The sequence below is a fragment of the Tribolium castaneum genome, chromosome 9 (genome assembly GCF_031307605.1).
Source record: "Tribolium castaneum strain GA2 chromosome 9, icTriCast1.1, whole genome shotgun sequence".
Taxonomy (NCBI): Eukaryota; Metazoa; Arthropoda; class Insecta; order Coleoptera; family Tenebrionidae; genus Tribolium; species Tribolium castaneum.
The window spans coordinates 8573150-8586051 of NC_087402.1; the positions used below are offsets into that span (position 1 = coordinate 8573150).

Sequence of the window (12902 nt, forward strand, 5' to 3'; positions counted from 1 at the left end):
TGGTAAGTTTCGCCACGCAGTGTTGGCAATAGCCAAGTTTGACACTTGGCAAAATATTTGCGAAGTTGTTTTTGCGTTTGTTTGTTCAAAATTCTGCGTTTTAATGATAATGAAACAAACAGGTGAGTGTAATTCACTATTCTCGCTATTATAATAAGAAGAATAACATTGTAAGTCGGGTCAGTTTTGTAGGTTATGCCATCAGCTGATCAACTGATAACAAAACTAATTTGCAATGTAATTGTTGAGTAAAACGCTTTTGGACTAAGCCACAACGTAAAAATTCTTAAAATGGACGTAGCAAAGGTAACTCGAATTTTGACTCAACCCGCTCTAACACTTACGTGCAGGGTTTCGGATCGGCTGTTTTTTGGGGCGTTTGTGATAGTTTCAAGGGATTTTACATAATATTTCGCTTAGATAAAGAACTGAACAAACGAAGACTCTCTAGATTATCGCCCACACATTCAAGTTCGCCAATTCGTCGACGACAATCAGAATCGCGTGAACAAACCCCTAATAGGACTTTGCCAAAACATGAGTAGGTCTTATCGTAACTAAAAAACTCGTTACATGTTGCTCTTTTAGACAATCAACAGTTATGTCGCGAGTGTTCCAGTGTGGTTTACTGAACGGTGCAATCTTTTTGCTCAGTATCCTCCTGTTTGATTATGCCTTCTTGCCGTCTATGAAAAAGGTGATCTTCCTCATTTTTGGGAAAGACTCGCGAAATGCGCATGCAGTGTGGTTTTGGGCCGAGTTGGTTCTGAGTTTCACGTTCCAAACGATTTGGGTTGTGCCCTTATTTGCTATTTCAAAATTCATCAACAATTTGTGGTTCCAAGTGAGTCTCCTCTCACTCTTATTTTTTTTCTATATGATTTTGCCTTATTGTAGGATATAGGACAGTCGGCTTACAAGTACAGTAGGGGTAGATCAAACGCCTCCTTAAGTCTTAGTAAGACAGTAGCTGATTTTATATTTAGCACAGTGGTAGAATCGTTCTTCTTAATCCAAGCACTAGCCATGACTTATAGTCCCCTTTACTACTTAGGATACAGCCTATATTTAATCCACCTATGCCTCCTATACTCACTGTATGCTTTCGAGTACAAATGGGGCGAAATGGGCTGGGAGATTCACAAGAGATTGACTTGCATTGAAACGCATTGGCCGTATTTTATTGGGTTTGGATTACCACTTGTATTACTCACACAAGTATCAAATTCGTGGATAATTAAGTAAATTTTATTTTTAATTATGTCACAGCCTAAATATTTTTTTTGTAGTGGCTGCATTTTTTCAATGTTGTTTCCGTTGTACATAATTAGCGCTAATGAAGCAAACCCTGTGGTGGAGTCTTGGTACGTATACTTTCGTATTAATGTGCATCAAAGTAGGCATTGAAAGTCTTAAGGCGACAATCATGGAAAATTCAACCTCAAACTTCCCAAAAAAATATTTTGACTTCATTAAAATAACAACTTAATCAATATACGGAGTCAGGCATAAAGATTTTTGTATATTACTGTTGTTTTTAGTTTTGTTCTGAATGATTTTAATGACATTTAAACTTCCACAGCCTACTTGATGGACATTGAGATTAAAAAATTGTAATAAATTAACTTCAATTTTTACAGCTCGCGCATTAAAATTTTTTCGCCAGTGATTGCACTGTCCAATACTTTGTTTAGTCTCATAGGGAAGGAAAAGAAATTACCAGTGGGGCGTCCGGCAGCCCCCAGGAGATGATCTATGCTGATAACGCTTTTTTATCGGCCTAGATATAGGGAATAATTGGAATGTTTTTCAATTCGTTTGTTGTTTTTAATTATCGCAAGTTGTGATTGATTTTGTACCTTGATATTTTATTGAAATAAACTTAGTTATTTAATAAGTACTCGTGCAACTTATCCTTATGATCTATGAACTCATCTGACGGTTTCTGGAGTATGTCAGGTGCCATTTTATATTTGCAGAAATTAATACTTCTTTGCAAATACTCGTAACTGAGGGCGGCGTCATTGTCTTCGGTGTATATGTCCCCACTCCGCGATACTTCAAACTTGTTCCACTTGTAGTTTACGCATTTACGGCTTCCAGGGAAGCTTTGCAGGAGGTTTAAGACAGTGGGGTGCGAAAGGCCGAAGAAATCGTTCCCTCGGGGTCTTGTGCTCACTACATTCAAGGAGAGAGCATCGTTGATTTTTTGGAGGAGTAAGGAGTGGCACACATCGGGGGTGTCTCCCACGATGGGGCTCAAATTGTCATCCATCTCAATTTCGAACCTAACAAGTTGAAAATTATTTTTGAGGGGAAGAACGCGTATCAAGAGCGCTGTGAAAAAGTCATGATATTTTCACAGCCCTCTTAGGACACGTATCTTGAAACCACTCTGTATACCTTGGCAAGCCGTTGACTTCTGAAATCTTGCAACTGTAAATGCACTTCACTGTGGGGTCGTCCAAACTGCCATAGCTTCTCGTAGAAATAAAACCAACTGGATAAATCACATCTTCTGAATGAAATTCGATCCTGTCCGAAACCACTTCCCCCAAGCAATGTATAGTGAGATTGCCTAGTTCGATGGGGAAAATTGGACGCCCTGTATTGTCTAACGGTACAGGTTGGACGATTTTTTTGCGTGCTCTGCAGTTTTTTCGAGATTTTGATTTCCTGTCTACGAAAACATTGCCCTATTATGTAAATTGAATTAAAGTAAATAAATACCAGAGTCGGCATTCGGGCGTTTTTTCCCTTTTTTAGTGTCTAAACATGCAGCCTGATTGAAGCCAGCTTTCGCCAAATTTTGCACTTCTGCAGCCACTTGAGGCTCATATTCGCACAATTTGCGCAAAAGAAATTTACGTTCCTCTTGCCTGATGATTATTTTAGTTTGTACTTCTTCCAATTCGTCAACTAACGCCGCATTTTCCTGTAATATAACCTTTAAATGACCAAATAGCTAATTTTGAGTGACGCACGTGGACATATTCCCGAATAAGCTGCTTGAGGTAATTTAACTTTTCCTTGTATTTCCCCGGGAGTCGGTCTTGTACATTTTTATTTACGTTTACACTTCTTAAATAATTTTCGTAAGCATTGGCCATCATTATTAGTTTTTTGACAAACAAGTTGCCCTCGCATGCGCATCGAGAGATAAGAGTGTATTGATGGTTGCATCATATAGGCGTAAAATTATGTTTAAACACCCTGTATTTCAGACGTAACTTATTTTAACCCTTCCCCTGATTTAAAAATGTGTAAACGCAAGCCATTGCATAAGAGCACATGCAGGGGTTATTCTTCTGTCTGTCGATTGACGTATGTTTATTTTTTTTAATGAAATGACAGTGATTTTTTGCCGGTGATGTTGTAATGTTGGCATATTGGTTATTGACAGATAAGTAACCTGTGTTGTTGTGGTGTTGTTTTTTTGCCTATAAAAGTATTAAAATAGGGTTAAAATGCCAATTTACGAAACGTTGAGCGATAGATTAACTGTCGTGCTCGATATCGGGGCTGCCTACACCAAGTAAGACAACATTTACCAAAATTAGTCACTGTAAATGTGTGTTCTGCAGGTTTGGTTTCAGTGGGGAGTACGCCCCACGATGCATAATTCGTTCGGAAGTCCGGTGCAAAAAAACGAATCAAGTTCGGCGAATCTTTGATTTTAAAGATGAACAAGATTTGTATGATTTACTTGTGGATTTCATCCACACTTTGTATTTCAAATACGCGTTGTTTAGCCCCAAAGACAAACCAATCGTGGTTGTTGAATCTCTTCTATCTCCGACATTATTCAGAGAAACCTTAGCTAAAGTATGTTTTGATGCCACCTAACATAGCTCACGTAATTCCTTGTAGGTTTTGTTTGTCCATTATGAAATTTCAATGATGTTGATTGTGCCTTCACATTTAGTAAGTTTATCCACCCTGGGGGCTGAAACAGCACTAGTGCTAGATGTTGGCTACATCGAAGCCGTTGCTATTCCTGTTTGTTTCGGTCTGCCGGTAATTCACGCCTGGCAAGCCCTACCTTTGGGGGCACAAGCAATTCATAAGTAAATATTTAACACACAAAAAAATCAAATTAAAAAAAATATTTCAGTAACTTGCGGACTTTACTGAGCTCGGAAAATACCGGAATCAATCAATTGCCCGAAACAGTCATTGAAGATATCAAAGGTATAAAAAAAACAAAACAAAGCGTCACAAAAATTACACATAATTTGTTTCAGTGCGCTGTTGTTTCGTGACCAAACAAAAACGGGCCGAACAATTTAGTTTGGCAAAACCTGACATCACTTTTGCCCCCGAGGTCAAGTACCCCATCGGGGGCTCCGACATGATAACAATCTCGGGAAAAGTGCGCGAAAAGGTTTACGAAATTTTGTACGATGAAGATAACGACCATTTGAGCCTCTCTACCATGATCCTTGATGCTATACTAAAAGTTGATATGCATTTGAGGAACCAACTCGCTGAAAACATTCTCTTAATTGGGGGTAGTGTCATGGCCCCCGGATTTAAAGCAAGACTGAAAGACGAGTTACACAAACAACTGAAATATGAGAGGTACAAGAAATTGAGAATTAAGACGTTCAAGTTTCATAGTCCACCCTGTAAGGAAAATTATGCCGCGTGGTTGGGTGGGGGCATTTATGGGGCAACGGAAGTCTTAGGCATGAAGGCCTTAACACGGGAGAAGTATTTCTTGGAGAATCGCTTACCCGATTGGCCCAATATGAGGGATAATAGGACTCTTTAATTTTTTTGTAATAAATTGTTTGTATTTTGTTTTTTTATTAATCACCTAAAAAACCATAATAAAGCATTTCAACACAAAAACATAAGTTACATAAGTTAATTAAGGGTGTATGGGTGTATTAAATACTCGGAAAAAGCCTTAACGTTGTCCCCGCCCCTGACTTCCTTCTCCAGTAAGGGTAATTTAGTGACGTGGAAGTCCTCATACAAGTCATTAATCTGATCGAGATATTTCTCCTGGATTTTGAACCTTGCTAGACACATTTTGCACGGATTTTCGTCGGGTTTTTTAAATAGCAATTGATTGACGATAATGTTGTGAGTGTCGATTTTGCATTTGGTTAGTTCCTGGACCAGTCGTTCGGTTTCATAAAGCGACAGAAATTCTGCGATGCACACGCAGACAAACGTGGTCTGGTCAGGATTTTTGAACTGCTCATTAACTTGTTTAATGACCGACAGCATTTCCTCCATTTTCGAGGAGAGAGTGTCAGCGTTAAAGTCCTGAATGCCCAAAAGGCCGCTAATTTGTGACACAAGTGGCGAAATCTTCAATTTTAATCGTAGCAACTTCCCTAAACCTTTCTCAACAACTTGAGGGAACGACAGGAGCCGTAAGGTGTGCCCTGTGGGGGCCGTATCGAACACCACGGTCGAGAAATTCATACTTTTGATTAACTTCATAACTTCTGCGTAGCTCATGGCCTCGTCTATGCCCGGGAAGGCGCCTATTATTTCCTGGATGATGCCCTTGCTCATCCTCATTGCTTCAGGCTCCCCGTCGAAGTACTCGTCCGGGAGCTCGTTAAAACCCACGTTCGGGTCTATTTCCATGGCGTACAAATTGTTAAAGCCTTTTACAAGAGTTGGCACTTTTGTGAACTTTTGGTCAAAGGCGTCCGATATATTGTGGGCCGGGTCGGTTGATATGATTAGTACAGACTCGCGGACTTTCGACAGTTGGACTGCTAAGCTACAACTGGAAAGGGGGTTACATATTGAACTCGCCGTGACGTGACAGAACTTGCCTACAAGTGGTTTTGCCCACACCGCCTTTGCCACCGACGAAAATCCATTTTAGGGTCGTCTGGTCGATCACATTCTTTAACGAGGGCTCCAGGGGCTCAAAATCTGACATTGTTGATTCTGTTTTTTGAGTTAACCTCAAACTTGACACCTCGACTCTAGTTTTTTTCTTTTTATCTACGTGGTTGAGGTGGCCACTCTGTATTCCAGTGGCGTTCGTTCATTTCGCGTAATTCAAACAATAACGTTAAATTATCATTTAACAATAATTTTGAACCACCAGTGACGAGTTTAACGAATTTAAAAAAGTGCATTAACTGCTTGCTTCGAGTAGCAGCACATTATTTTAGCATTTTACAGCACTGGTACGTTTTCAATGCCGGTTTTGAGGTTATGTCAATCAAAACAAATCATTTTGTAGCGTAAAAATGCCGGTAAATAACATTTTGTACTCGGAGAAGTACTCCGACGAGCACTACGAGTACCGGCACGTTATTTTACCCGCCGATTTGGCCAAACTCGTGCCCCGGGCCCACCTAATGACCGAAACAGAATGGCGCAATTTGGGGGTACAACAAAGCCCCAATTGGGTACATTACATGTTGCACACTCCTGAGCCACACATTTTACTGTTTAGGCGACCGCTGTCGCAAAGTAACTCAAATGGCTTGTAAGGACTTTGTGCAAATTTGTTAAGTGTGAAATAGGTTTAAGTTTTTTATTATGTAAAAAATAAATAATATGTTTTATCAAAACCCAATTTATTTCACTTGCACGTTTTTACACAAGACAAGACTTAAACAGATTAGTCTTCCACCACTGAGGCAACCTTGTAACCATCCTCTTCTTCCCAACTCGTCTGATTAATTTTTTTGTTGGGCAAAATTTTTTTAGAAAATTTCACGTAACTTGACTTTTTGGACACGCAATAACTGTCTTTCATTTTCACGGTTTTTATTTCCCCGGGTTCAACCAAACGAACTTGCGGCTTTTTTTTCTCTTTAATTTCTTTCGCAACTTTGGGTAAAATTGTCAAAACTTGCTGCCTCTTCATCGCATTTTTCGTCGTACGGCGCATTTGTTGATTACTGGGGTTTGGTTTCACGAACGATTTTATCCTCGAAGTTTTCAAAAACGTTTTACATTTTTCTTTAGGCAGTTGCTTGACTTCTGTATGCAAATCACGCTTATTTTTGCGGCTTATTTTCTCATCACCTCCAGCTCGCGAAGACGCCTCGGATTTCATTTCGCGTTTAATATCATTCCGCTGTTTCATAATCGAAGCCAAATTTTCACTAGACACACTTTTTTTCTCCTGCTTCTTAACATTTTGTGTTTTTCCATTTGGTTTAACAATCTGAACCGTTTTAATTGTAGTTTCTAGTTCCTGAAATGCTTTATTGTTCATACGGATGAGATCAGCCTCGCTTTTAAATTCGTGCATGGACACTTTTTTGCTTCCGTTTTTAGCTTTTTTAGGACAAACTGCGTTCAAAGTGCACAATTTTAAATTATCGCTGGCAATAGTTTGGAGTTTTGTGTTTGCTCCAACATTGTTAACTAACGATTCTTTTTTAGAACTCTTAATTAACGGAGGTGGAGCTGTAGTGCGCTTTGATCCCAAAGAATCCTTCGTTTTTAGGATGACATTCAACCTCATTTTAACATTTCTAGTTGTTTTGCAAGGCTTCTTATTCAAGTCCGAATTTCTTAACGACTGTACGAAACGCTGATCTGTTGTTTGTTGATTCATTCTTTCTATTTTTTCGGGTACAGCAATTTTTGGTTCATTAACAATTTGATGCTCCTCAGTTTTTTGTGGATTTTTCTGTGGAGTAGTTTTTCTCTCATCTTCTGTTATAATGGGATTTAAAGCGTCACTTTTTCCTTCTTTCTGCAGAATAGTTTTCTGATCATCTTTCTTAATCGCATCTAAAGGTGAAACATTTTTAGAAACGTCGGCTGTTTTCTTAATAAAATTATGAACACTAATAATTGTGTTAGTTTGTTTGTTGTCTCGTTCCGTTGGTACTATTTCTCGAGACTTGATCACACTTTTGTCACCTCCTTCAACAACTACCGCAACAGTGGCATTTGCGGAATGGTTCTGAACCAATTTTTTGATGTCATTGCCATTAATAATGGTATTATTGCCCTGTTCGTCTTTTTTCTGGTTTTGTATAAGCACGGGTGGAGCATTACTAACAGATTTTTTTGGAAAAATCTTGTCTTTAGACACTTCTGTCTTTTTATTATTTGCTCCTCCACTGTCCCCAACACCATCTAATTGTCCCTCCTCAAACGACAGACGTTTTTCCGTAATGTGGAACATGGAGTTACTTATCTTAACAAACTTGCCGAACTTTTCCTCTCCTTGGACTTTTTTCGAAATTGTTGCTTCCGTCGCCACAAACTGTCTCTTATTATAGAACGCACACTTAGTCATATTTGCGTAATCACTTTTCAGCGACAAAAATTTCATGGTTGTTAAGGTGTGCCAAAGTGTGTTTTCAAATTTCTTGAAACGGTCTTCATTGACTTGTATCACTTTTTTGGATTCTTCAATCTCAATCTGTGTTTTCTTCCAGATGGTTTCCAATTTTCGGTTTTCGTTCAAAACTGGCTCGGATCTCGCCCGTTTTAGTAACTTGGCGGAGTTTGTTTTCACTTCCAGGTCAATAATACGGCCCCTTAAACGCTCATTCTGTTTATTTTGTACGCTTGGTTTTGCAATTTTCTCAGCTAGTTGTTTCTTCATTCTTCTGATGTCGTTGTTCTTGTGCGACATGTCCAAAGCAGCTTCGATTCCCTCAGGTTTCGGCACTTTTAAGTTAATTTCAGCGCTGGTTTTGCTTTCGCCGTGCCTGAATCTACAACGCGTGATCTCTTCTTCGATTATTTTATTGATGAGGCTTGTGAATTGTTGCGAAGTGGCTGCGTTTGACAAAATATCAGTGCATGCGACAAGTTTCCTCTTGATTTTGTCCAGTTTTTCGCTGTTTGAGTTGATGAGGGCATCCTTCTCGAGGATGTTCACCAGTTTGATGATATTCTTGAAGAGAAACTCTTGCGATTTGAGGATTGCGTGCAAGTTGTCAATGATGTGTTCCTGACTTTTCACTTTAAACTCGTTAATTTTGGTGTGTTCACGGCGCAACCATTCAGGGACTGTGTTCAAATTTTGGTTTTTCGGCAACTCTTCCAATTTTTTATCAACGGTTTGCGGCACCAAAGCAACAGTATGTGTATGTTTCTCATTTTCTTGCTTTACCCGGTTTATGTGTTCGTACAAGTAGCGGAGATCGTTCGTCACAACGTCTCCCTCACAGGTGTATTTGCTCGAGTTGTTGATAAACTCCAACATGTTTTCAAACGGGATTATTTGGGTCGCGTTGCTGTATTCGGTCGAAATTTTTCGCTTGAAGTGCATACATTTTTTGATATATTCGTGGAGTGTCTCGGCCGCTGCTGTGGTTAAAACCTTCCCACGCAGTAACAATAAATTTAACAGGAATTCCATAATTTGCGCCATGAAATTGAAATGATTGGAATTATTTGCTCGGCCACATTTTTTGAATTCTTTGACAACGCGCCACTCGATTTTCAAAAACCACAACATCTAACAACGCTTGTAACACGTTTTATTTGATTCAAATAAATCTCACTCAAACTAAACCAAGGTGTTACTTTCGGTATCGTGGCCGAATTTTACTATGAAATTATTTTTTTGGAGAAATTTTGAAAATGCACGGACGCCACTGGTGTGGTATTTAGAACATCGACTGAGTCATCGCTGACGCATGCGCACTTTGAAACCAAACGTCAGTGTGACACATGACGTTTTTGTTATTGTTCTCAATTTTTTATAATAATACCAATTAATTCAAAGATATTTGTGTTCGTTGTGCGCGTTTTTATCATTGTTACGTGTGTGGCATTTTTGGCGTTTATGTGAAGGTGTCAACGTAAATCGGAAAAAATAAAACGTAATTACGTCCCAACTGTTTAGGATCAATTAACATTGTTTATTCATTATAGATGCCAATTCTTTATAGTGTAATATCTCGGGGAAGCACCGTTCTAGTTCGATATGCCTCTTGCGCCGGGAATTTCGCTGAAGTTACTGAACAGATCATCGGAAAAATACCACCACATGATGATAAGTTGACGTACTCGCACGGGAACTATTTGTTCCACTATGTTTGTGAAAACCAAGTTATTTACATGTGTATTACTGACGATGTAACGTGGAATGTCGCGTAAATACTTGGTTGTATTGTCATCATTGTTTCAGGAGTTTGAGAGGTCACGGGCGTTTTTATTTCTCAATGAAATTAAAAGGCGTTTCAGGTCCCAATATGGGGACTCTATCCAGACTGCGATTGCATATGCGATGAATTCTGAATTTTCCAGGGTTCTAGCCAACGAAATGAAACATTATTCCGAATCCCATGATGTGGATACAATTTCAAGAGTTCATGGAGAGTTGGATGAACTTAAAAATATTATGGTCAAGAATATAGGTGAGTGTGAATAAATATTTTGTATGTGATATTTATTACTGCGTTCATTGATAAGATAATGTGGCGATGAGGGGAGAAAGGCTGGAACTGTTAGTAAATAAAGCTGAAAATTTGAATAGTGGGGTGAGTATTTAATAAAAAGTTGTTTTTTTTTCTGAAACTTTTTTTCAGTCTGTGACGTTCAGGAAGACAAGTCGCAATCTGGCACGTTCCATGTTTTGGAAAAACGTTAAGCTTTATGTTATCATTGGTGTGATTATTACTGTGATTGTTTATTTTATTGTTTGCATGGCTTGCGGAGGGCTTCTCTGGCAGGGCTGTATTGCTAAGAAATAAAAATTTTAAGATATTTTACTTTATTCATTACTTAAACACTGTACCGTTTTATCTTTATGTAAATAAGATTCCGCAAAATTAGTGATAAAAACATTCTTTTATAATTATGTAGTTTATCTTCGTTAATTTATAATTTTGTAATTGTTAAGGTATCGTTACTTGAATAAAGCAGACAAAATATACTCTTGTTTTATTTTCCCTCTAGTCTTTTATCTAATCACGTATTAAAAAGTCTCAAAAAATTCAAGAATTAAACACAAAAAAATCAAGAATAATTGTTTTAGTTGGTAACAAATTTAAAGAATTTTCTTATTCAGCAACTGGATACGGAGAAGCTATCATTAGTCGAACCACTTAAAAAAAAGATTTAGATTTGCCAACTCGAGCATTCTTTTTGTAGATATGTCTCATATTAGGTCTTACTAAAAAAAAAATTTAGAGATTCTGCAAAAAAAGAAAAGGATTCTGTGTTAAAGAAAATCCCAACGACAAATTTAAAGCCAAAAAAAACAATAATTCAAAGAGAAAATTATTTTTTAAAACTGACAGCTGTTGCTAATAAGATCTGAAACGGACCATACTCGTAAATTGGCATGTGATAAGAATTACTGCTTTCAAAGATTGAAATACAAAAGCTATAAAAGAGATATAACATTTAAAAAACGTAAAAGTAATCTTTAAGAAAGGAAATGCAAAAAAAAGGTTTCTCACATAATAAAATGAGCTATATAATATTAGAGAAACATTGTGAGGTCCTTTTTATTTGTTAATTATGATTAATTATAATTACCTACCTATTTCCGACAGGGGCATACAGAAATTGATTTGGGGGTAATTTGGGGAGGTTAAGCTATTGAATGAAACTTTTTCTGTCGGTATGTTAAAATATTTAAAAATAAATTAGGCCTCAATTTTTTTTATTGCTAAAATAAAAAAAATATATATTTTTTTTTAAATAAAACACTCTACATTTGAATTGAAGTAACAGTGGTTTTTTATCTTTTAAATAATAATAGTCCATAATGGAATTTTAGCAAAACTATTAAAACAAAATTGACAATACCCAGAACAATGTAACCGTGGATTATTTTGAAATTTTTTAATGATTACTGGTCTGGTTTGCTGGAATTAGAATTATTATTTGCATATTAACAAAAATTCAGAAATAACCCATTATCGACTCACCCTGTACATGGTTATTAATCATAATGTTTTTTACTTGTAGTTTTTGGAAGAATTGGATCTCTTTCACAAAAACAAACTTTTTTTCAAAATATAAAAAAAACTTTAACATATAATACAACAGAGAATGTTTATCTACACTTGTTTAAATAAGTTTAAGTAATAAAAAAATCTGGACGTAAAAAAAATTTTAAACATAAAATATAATTTCTTTGTTTTACATTAATTTCAGGAATCTTCCTACGTATTTCATAGTACAGACTGATCCAGAAATACTGAGTCTGTTGGCAACACATTTGAAAGTATTTGTGCTTGTAACTTATAACATTGCAACCGAATTCGATTTTTCTTGACAATTATTTGACGTACAACCCCACAAGAATGTTAAATTGTTGTTAACTGGAAGCGTATTCCATTAGTATCCTTAAAAATTTAAGTCCAGTGTTGCCAACAGACTCAGTATTTCTGGATCAGTCTGTATATATCAGTTATAAGTATATGAGTAGTAATTTATATATTAACAATTTATTGATAAATGCTATTATTAAAAAAAACATTTATCCTTACCATTAGGCTTTTTTTATTTATAAAAAAATTAAAATTGAAGTTTGTGAGGGTCCTGGACCCCTAGACTTTCTCCCGGGATTTGCCCTTCATTTTTGAGGAAAACTTTGCAGTAACAGTGTAAATAATCCGACTTAAACAACATTGTCAAAATTTTTATTTATTTATCCACCAAAAAAAAATCATCAATATTACAATATTTAACCAAATTTTTTTTCATAATTTAATTTTTCTAGTCAACGAGAAAAAAAGAAATCTACTTGTAAAACGACTTTTAGTCTTTTTTACGACCTAGTTAATTATCAACTTCTGAGCAAAATTTTGTATCACTCGAGTCAAAATTGTGCAAATAATCTGAATAAAACAACTTGGACAAAAAGGTTTCTCTACCGCGTATCCACCAAAAAAAATCGTCAAGATCACAATAACCGCAAATTTATGTCCAAAGTATCCCATATAACGTAGAATTGCCTGAGGATTTCAGATCTGTCCTCATTT

General features: G+C 36.8%; 7 protein-coding genes across 9 annotated transcripts; 4 read left to right on the forward strand and 3 right to left on the reverse strand.

The window, feature by feature from the left end:
* Window positions 1-4: 4 nt before the first annotated feature.
* Window positions 5-1900, forward strand: tank. 3 transcript variants are annotated; one of them, XM_969444.5, is made up of 7 exons: window positions 5-122; window positions 193-306; window positions 351-541; window positions 589-844; window positions 898-1241; window positions 1290-1364; window positions 1641-1900. In XM_969444.5, exons 2-7 carry the CDS (start codon window positions 292-294, stop codon window positions 1750-1752), a joined length of 993 nt encoding a protein of 330 aa, XP_974537.1. In that variant the 5' UTR covers window positions 5-122; window positions 193-291; the 3' UTR covers window positions 1753-1900. The 3 variants fall into 3 exon arrangements, with proteins under 3 accessions (XP_974537.1, XP_008192641.1, XP_008192642.1); XM_008194419.3 differs by having other exon boundaries at window positions 7-122; window positions 185-306; XM_008194420.3 differs by having other exon boundaries at window positions 17-122; window positions 176-306.
* On the reverse strand, window positions 1848-3158 carry LOC663418 (uncharacterized protein). Its single transcript, XM_015979360.2, has 4 exons — window positions 2985-3158; window positions 2731-2935; window positions 2404-2680; window positions 1848-2288 (listed from the first exon to the last, which is right to left on the reverse strand). The coding sequence occupies exons 1-4, from the start codon at window positions 3111-3113 to the stop codon at window positions 1883-1885; spliced, it is 1017 nt and encodes a 338-aa protein (XP_015834846.2). The 5' UTR covers window positions 3114-3158; the 3' UTR covers window positions 1848-1882.
* Window positions 3159-3251: 93 nt separating this feature from the next.
* Window positions 3252-4802, forward strand: Arp10 (Actin-related protein 10). The gene is made up of 5 exons (XM_969481.4): window positions 3252-3535; window positions 3585-3825; window positions 3871-4067; window positions 4115-4191; window positions 4245-4802. Exons 1-5 carry the CDS (start codon window positions 3468-3470, stop codon window positions 4772-4774), a joined length of 1113 nt encoding a protein of 370 aa, XP_974574.2. The 5' UTR covers window positions 3252-3467; the 3' UTR covers window positions 4775-4802.
* On the reverse strand, window positions 4790-5937 carry LOC663452 (uncharacterized protein). Its single transcript, XM_969496.4, has 2 exons — window positions 5802-5937; window positions 4790-5752 (listed from the first exon to the last, which is right to left on the reverse strand). Exons 1-2 carry the CDS (start codon window positions 5909-5911, stop codon window positions 4870-4872), a joined length of 993 nt encoding a protein of 330 aa, XP_974589.3. The 5' UTR covers window positions 5912-5937; the 3' UTR covers window positions 4790-4869.
* Window positions 5938-6029: 92 nt separating this feature from the next.
* Window positions 6030-6690, forward strand: LOC663469 (cyclin-dependent kinases regulatory subunit). The gene is made up of 2 exons (XM_969512.4): window positions 6030-6164; window positions 6221-6690. The coding sequence occupies exon 2, from the start codon at window positions 6228-6230 to the stop codon at window positions 6471-6473; it is 246 nt and encodes an 81-aa protein (XP_974605.1). The 5' UTR covers window positions 6030-6164; window positions 6221-6227; the 3' UTR covers window positions 6474-6690.
* LOC103312779 (uncharacterized) lies at window positions 6605-9319 on the reverse strand. The gene has a single exon (XM_008194260.2). It carries the CDS (start codon window positions 9317-9319, stop codon window positions 6605-6607), a length of 2715 nt encoding a protein of 904 aa, XP_008192482.2.
* A 274-nt stretch (window positions 9320-9593) lies between these two features.
* Window positions 9594-10671, forward strand: Vamp7 (Vesicle-associated membrane protein 7). Its single transcript, XM_969550.4, has 5 exons — window positions 9594-9785; window positions 9838-10041; window positions 10094-10322; window positions 10378-10445; window positions 10494-10671. Exons 2-5 carry the CDS (start codon window positions 9838-9840, stop codon window positions 10656-10658), a joined length of 666 nt encoding a protein of 221 aa, XP_974643.1. The 5' UTR covers window positions 9594-9785; the 3' UTR covers window positions 10659-10671.
* Window positions 10672-12902: the final 2231 nt, after the last annotated feature.

Coding starts and splice junctions, on each gene's coding strand:
- tank (XM_969444.5), top strand. Junction 845..897: donor TCAACAATTTGTGGTTCCAA/GTGAGTCTCCTC, acceptor GCCTTATTGTAG/GATATAGGACAGTCGGCTTA. Junction 1,365..1,640: donor AACCCTGTGGTGGAGTCTTG/GTACGTATACTT, acceptor CAATTTTTACAG/CTCGCGCATTAAAATTTTTT.
- LOC663418 (XM_015979360.2), bottom strand. CDS start 3,113: ATGATGGCCAATGCTTACGAAAATTATTTAAGAAGTGTAAACGTAAAT. Junction 2,936..2,984: donor TTATTCGGGAATATGTCCAC/GTGCGTCACTCA, acceptor GTTATATTACAG/GAAAATGCGGCGTTAGTTGA. Junction 2,681..2,730: donor ACGCCCGAATGCCGACTCTG/GTATTTATTTAC, acceptor ATGTTTTCGTAG/ACAGGAAATCAAAATCTCGA.
- Arp10 (XM_969481.4), top strand. CDS start 3,468: ATGCCAATTTACGAAACGTTGAGCGATAGATTAACTGTCGTGCTCGAT. Junction 3,826..3,870: donor TCAGAGAAACCTTAGCTAAA/GTATGTTTTGAT, acceptor AATTCCTTGTAG/GTTTTGTTTGTCCATTATGA. Junction 4,068..4,114: donor GGGGCACAAGCAATTCATAA/GTAAATATTTAA, acceptor AAAATATTTCAG/TAACTTGCGGACTTTACTGA.
- LOC663452 (XM_969496.4), bottom strand. CDS start 5,911: ATGTCAGATTTTGAGCCCCTGGAGCCCTCGTTAAAGAATGTGATCGAC. Junction 5,753..5,801: donor GTGGGCAAAACCACTTGTAG/GCAAGTTCTGTC, acceptor CCCCCTTTCCAG/TTGTAGCTTAGCAGTCCAAC.
- LOC663469 (XM_969512.4), top strand. CDS start 6,228: ATGCCGGTAAATAACATTTTGTACTCGGAGAAGTACTCCGACGAGCAC.
- LOC103312779 (XM_008194260.2), bottom strand. CDS start 9,319: ATGGAATTCCTGTTAAATTTATTGTTACTGCGTGGGAAGGTTTTAACC.
- Vamp7 (XM_969550.4), top strand. CDS start 9,838: ATGCCAATTCTTTATAGTGTAATATCTCGGGGAAGCACCGTTCTAGTT. Junction 10,042..10,093: donor ACATGTGTATTACTGACGAT/GTAACGTGGAAT, acceptor TCATTGTTTCAG/GAGTTTGAGAGGTCACGGGC. Junction 10,323..10,377: donor TATTATGGTCAAGAATATAG/GTGAGTGTGAAT, acceptor TTCATTGATAAG/ATAATGTGGCGATGAGGGGA.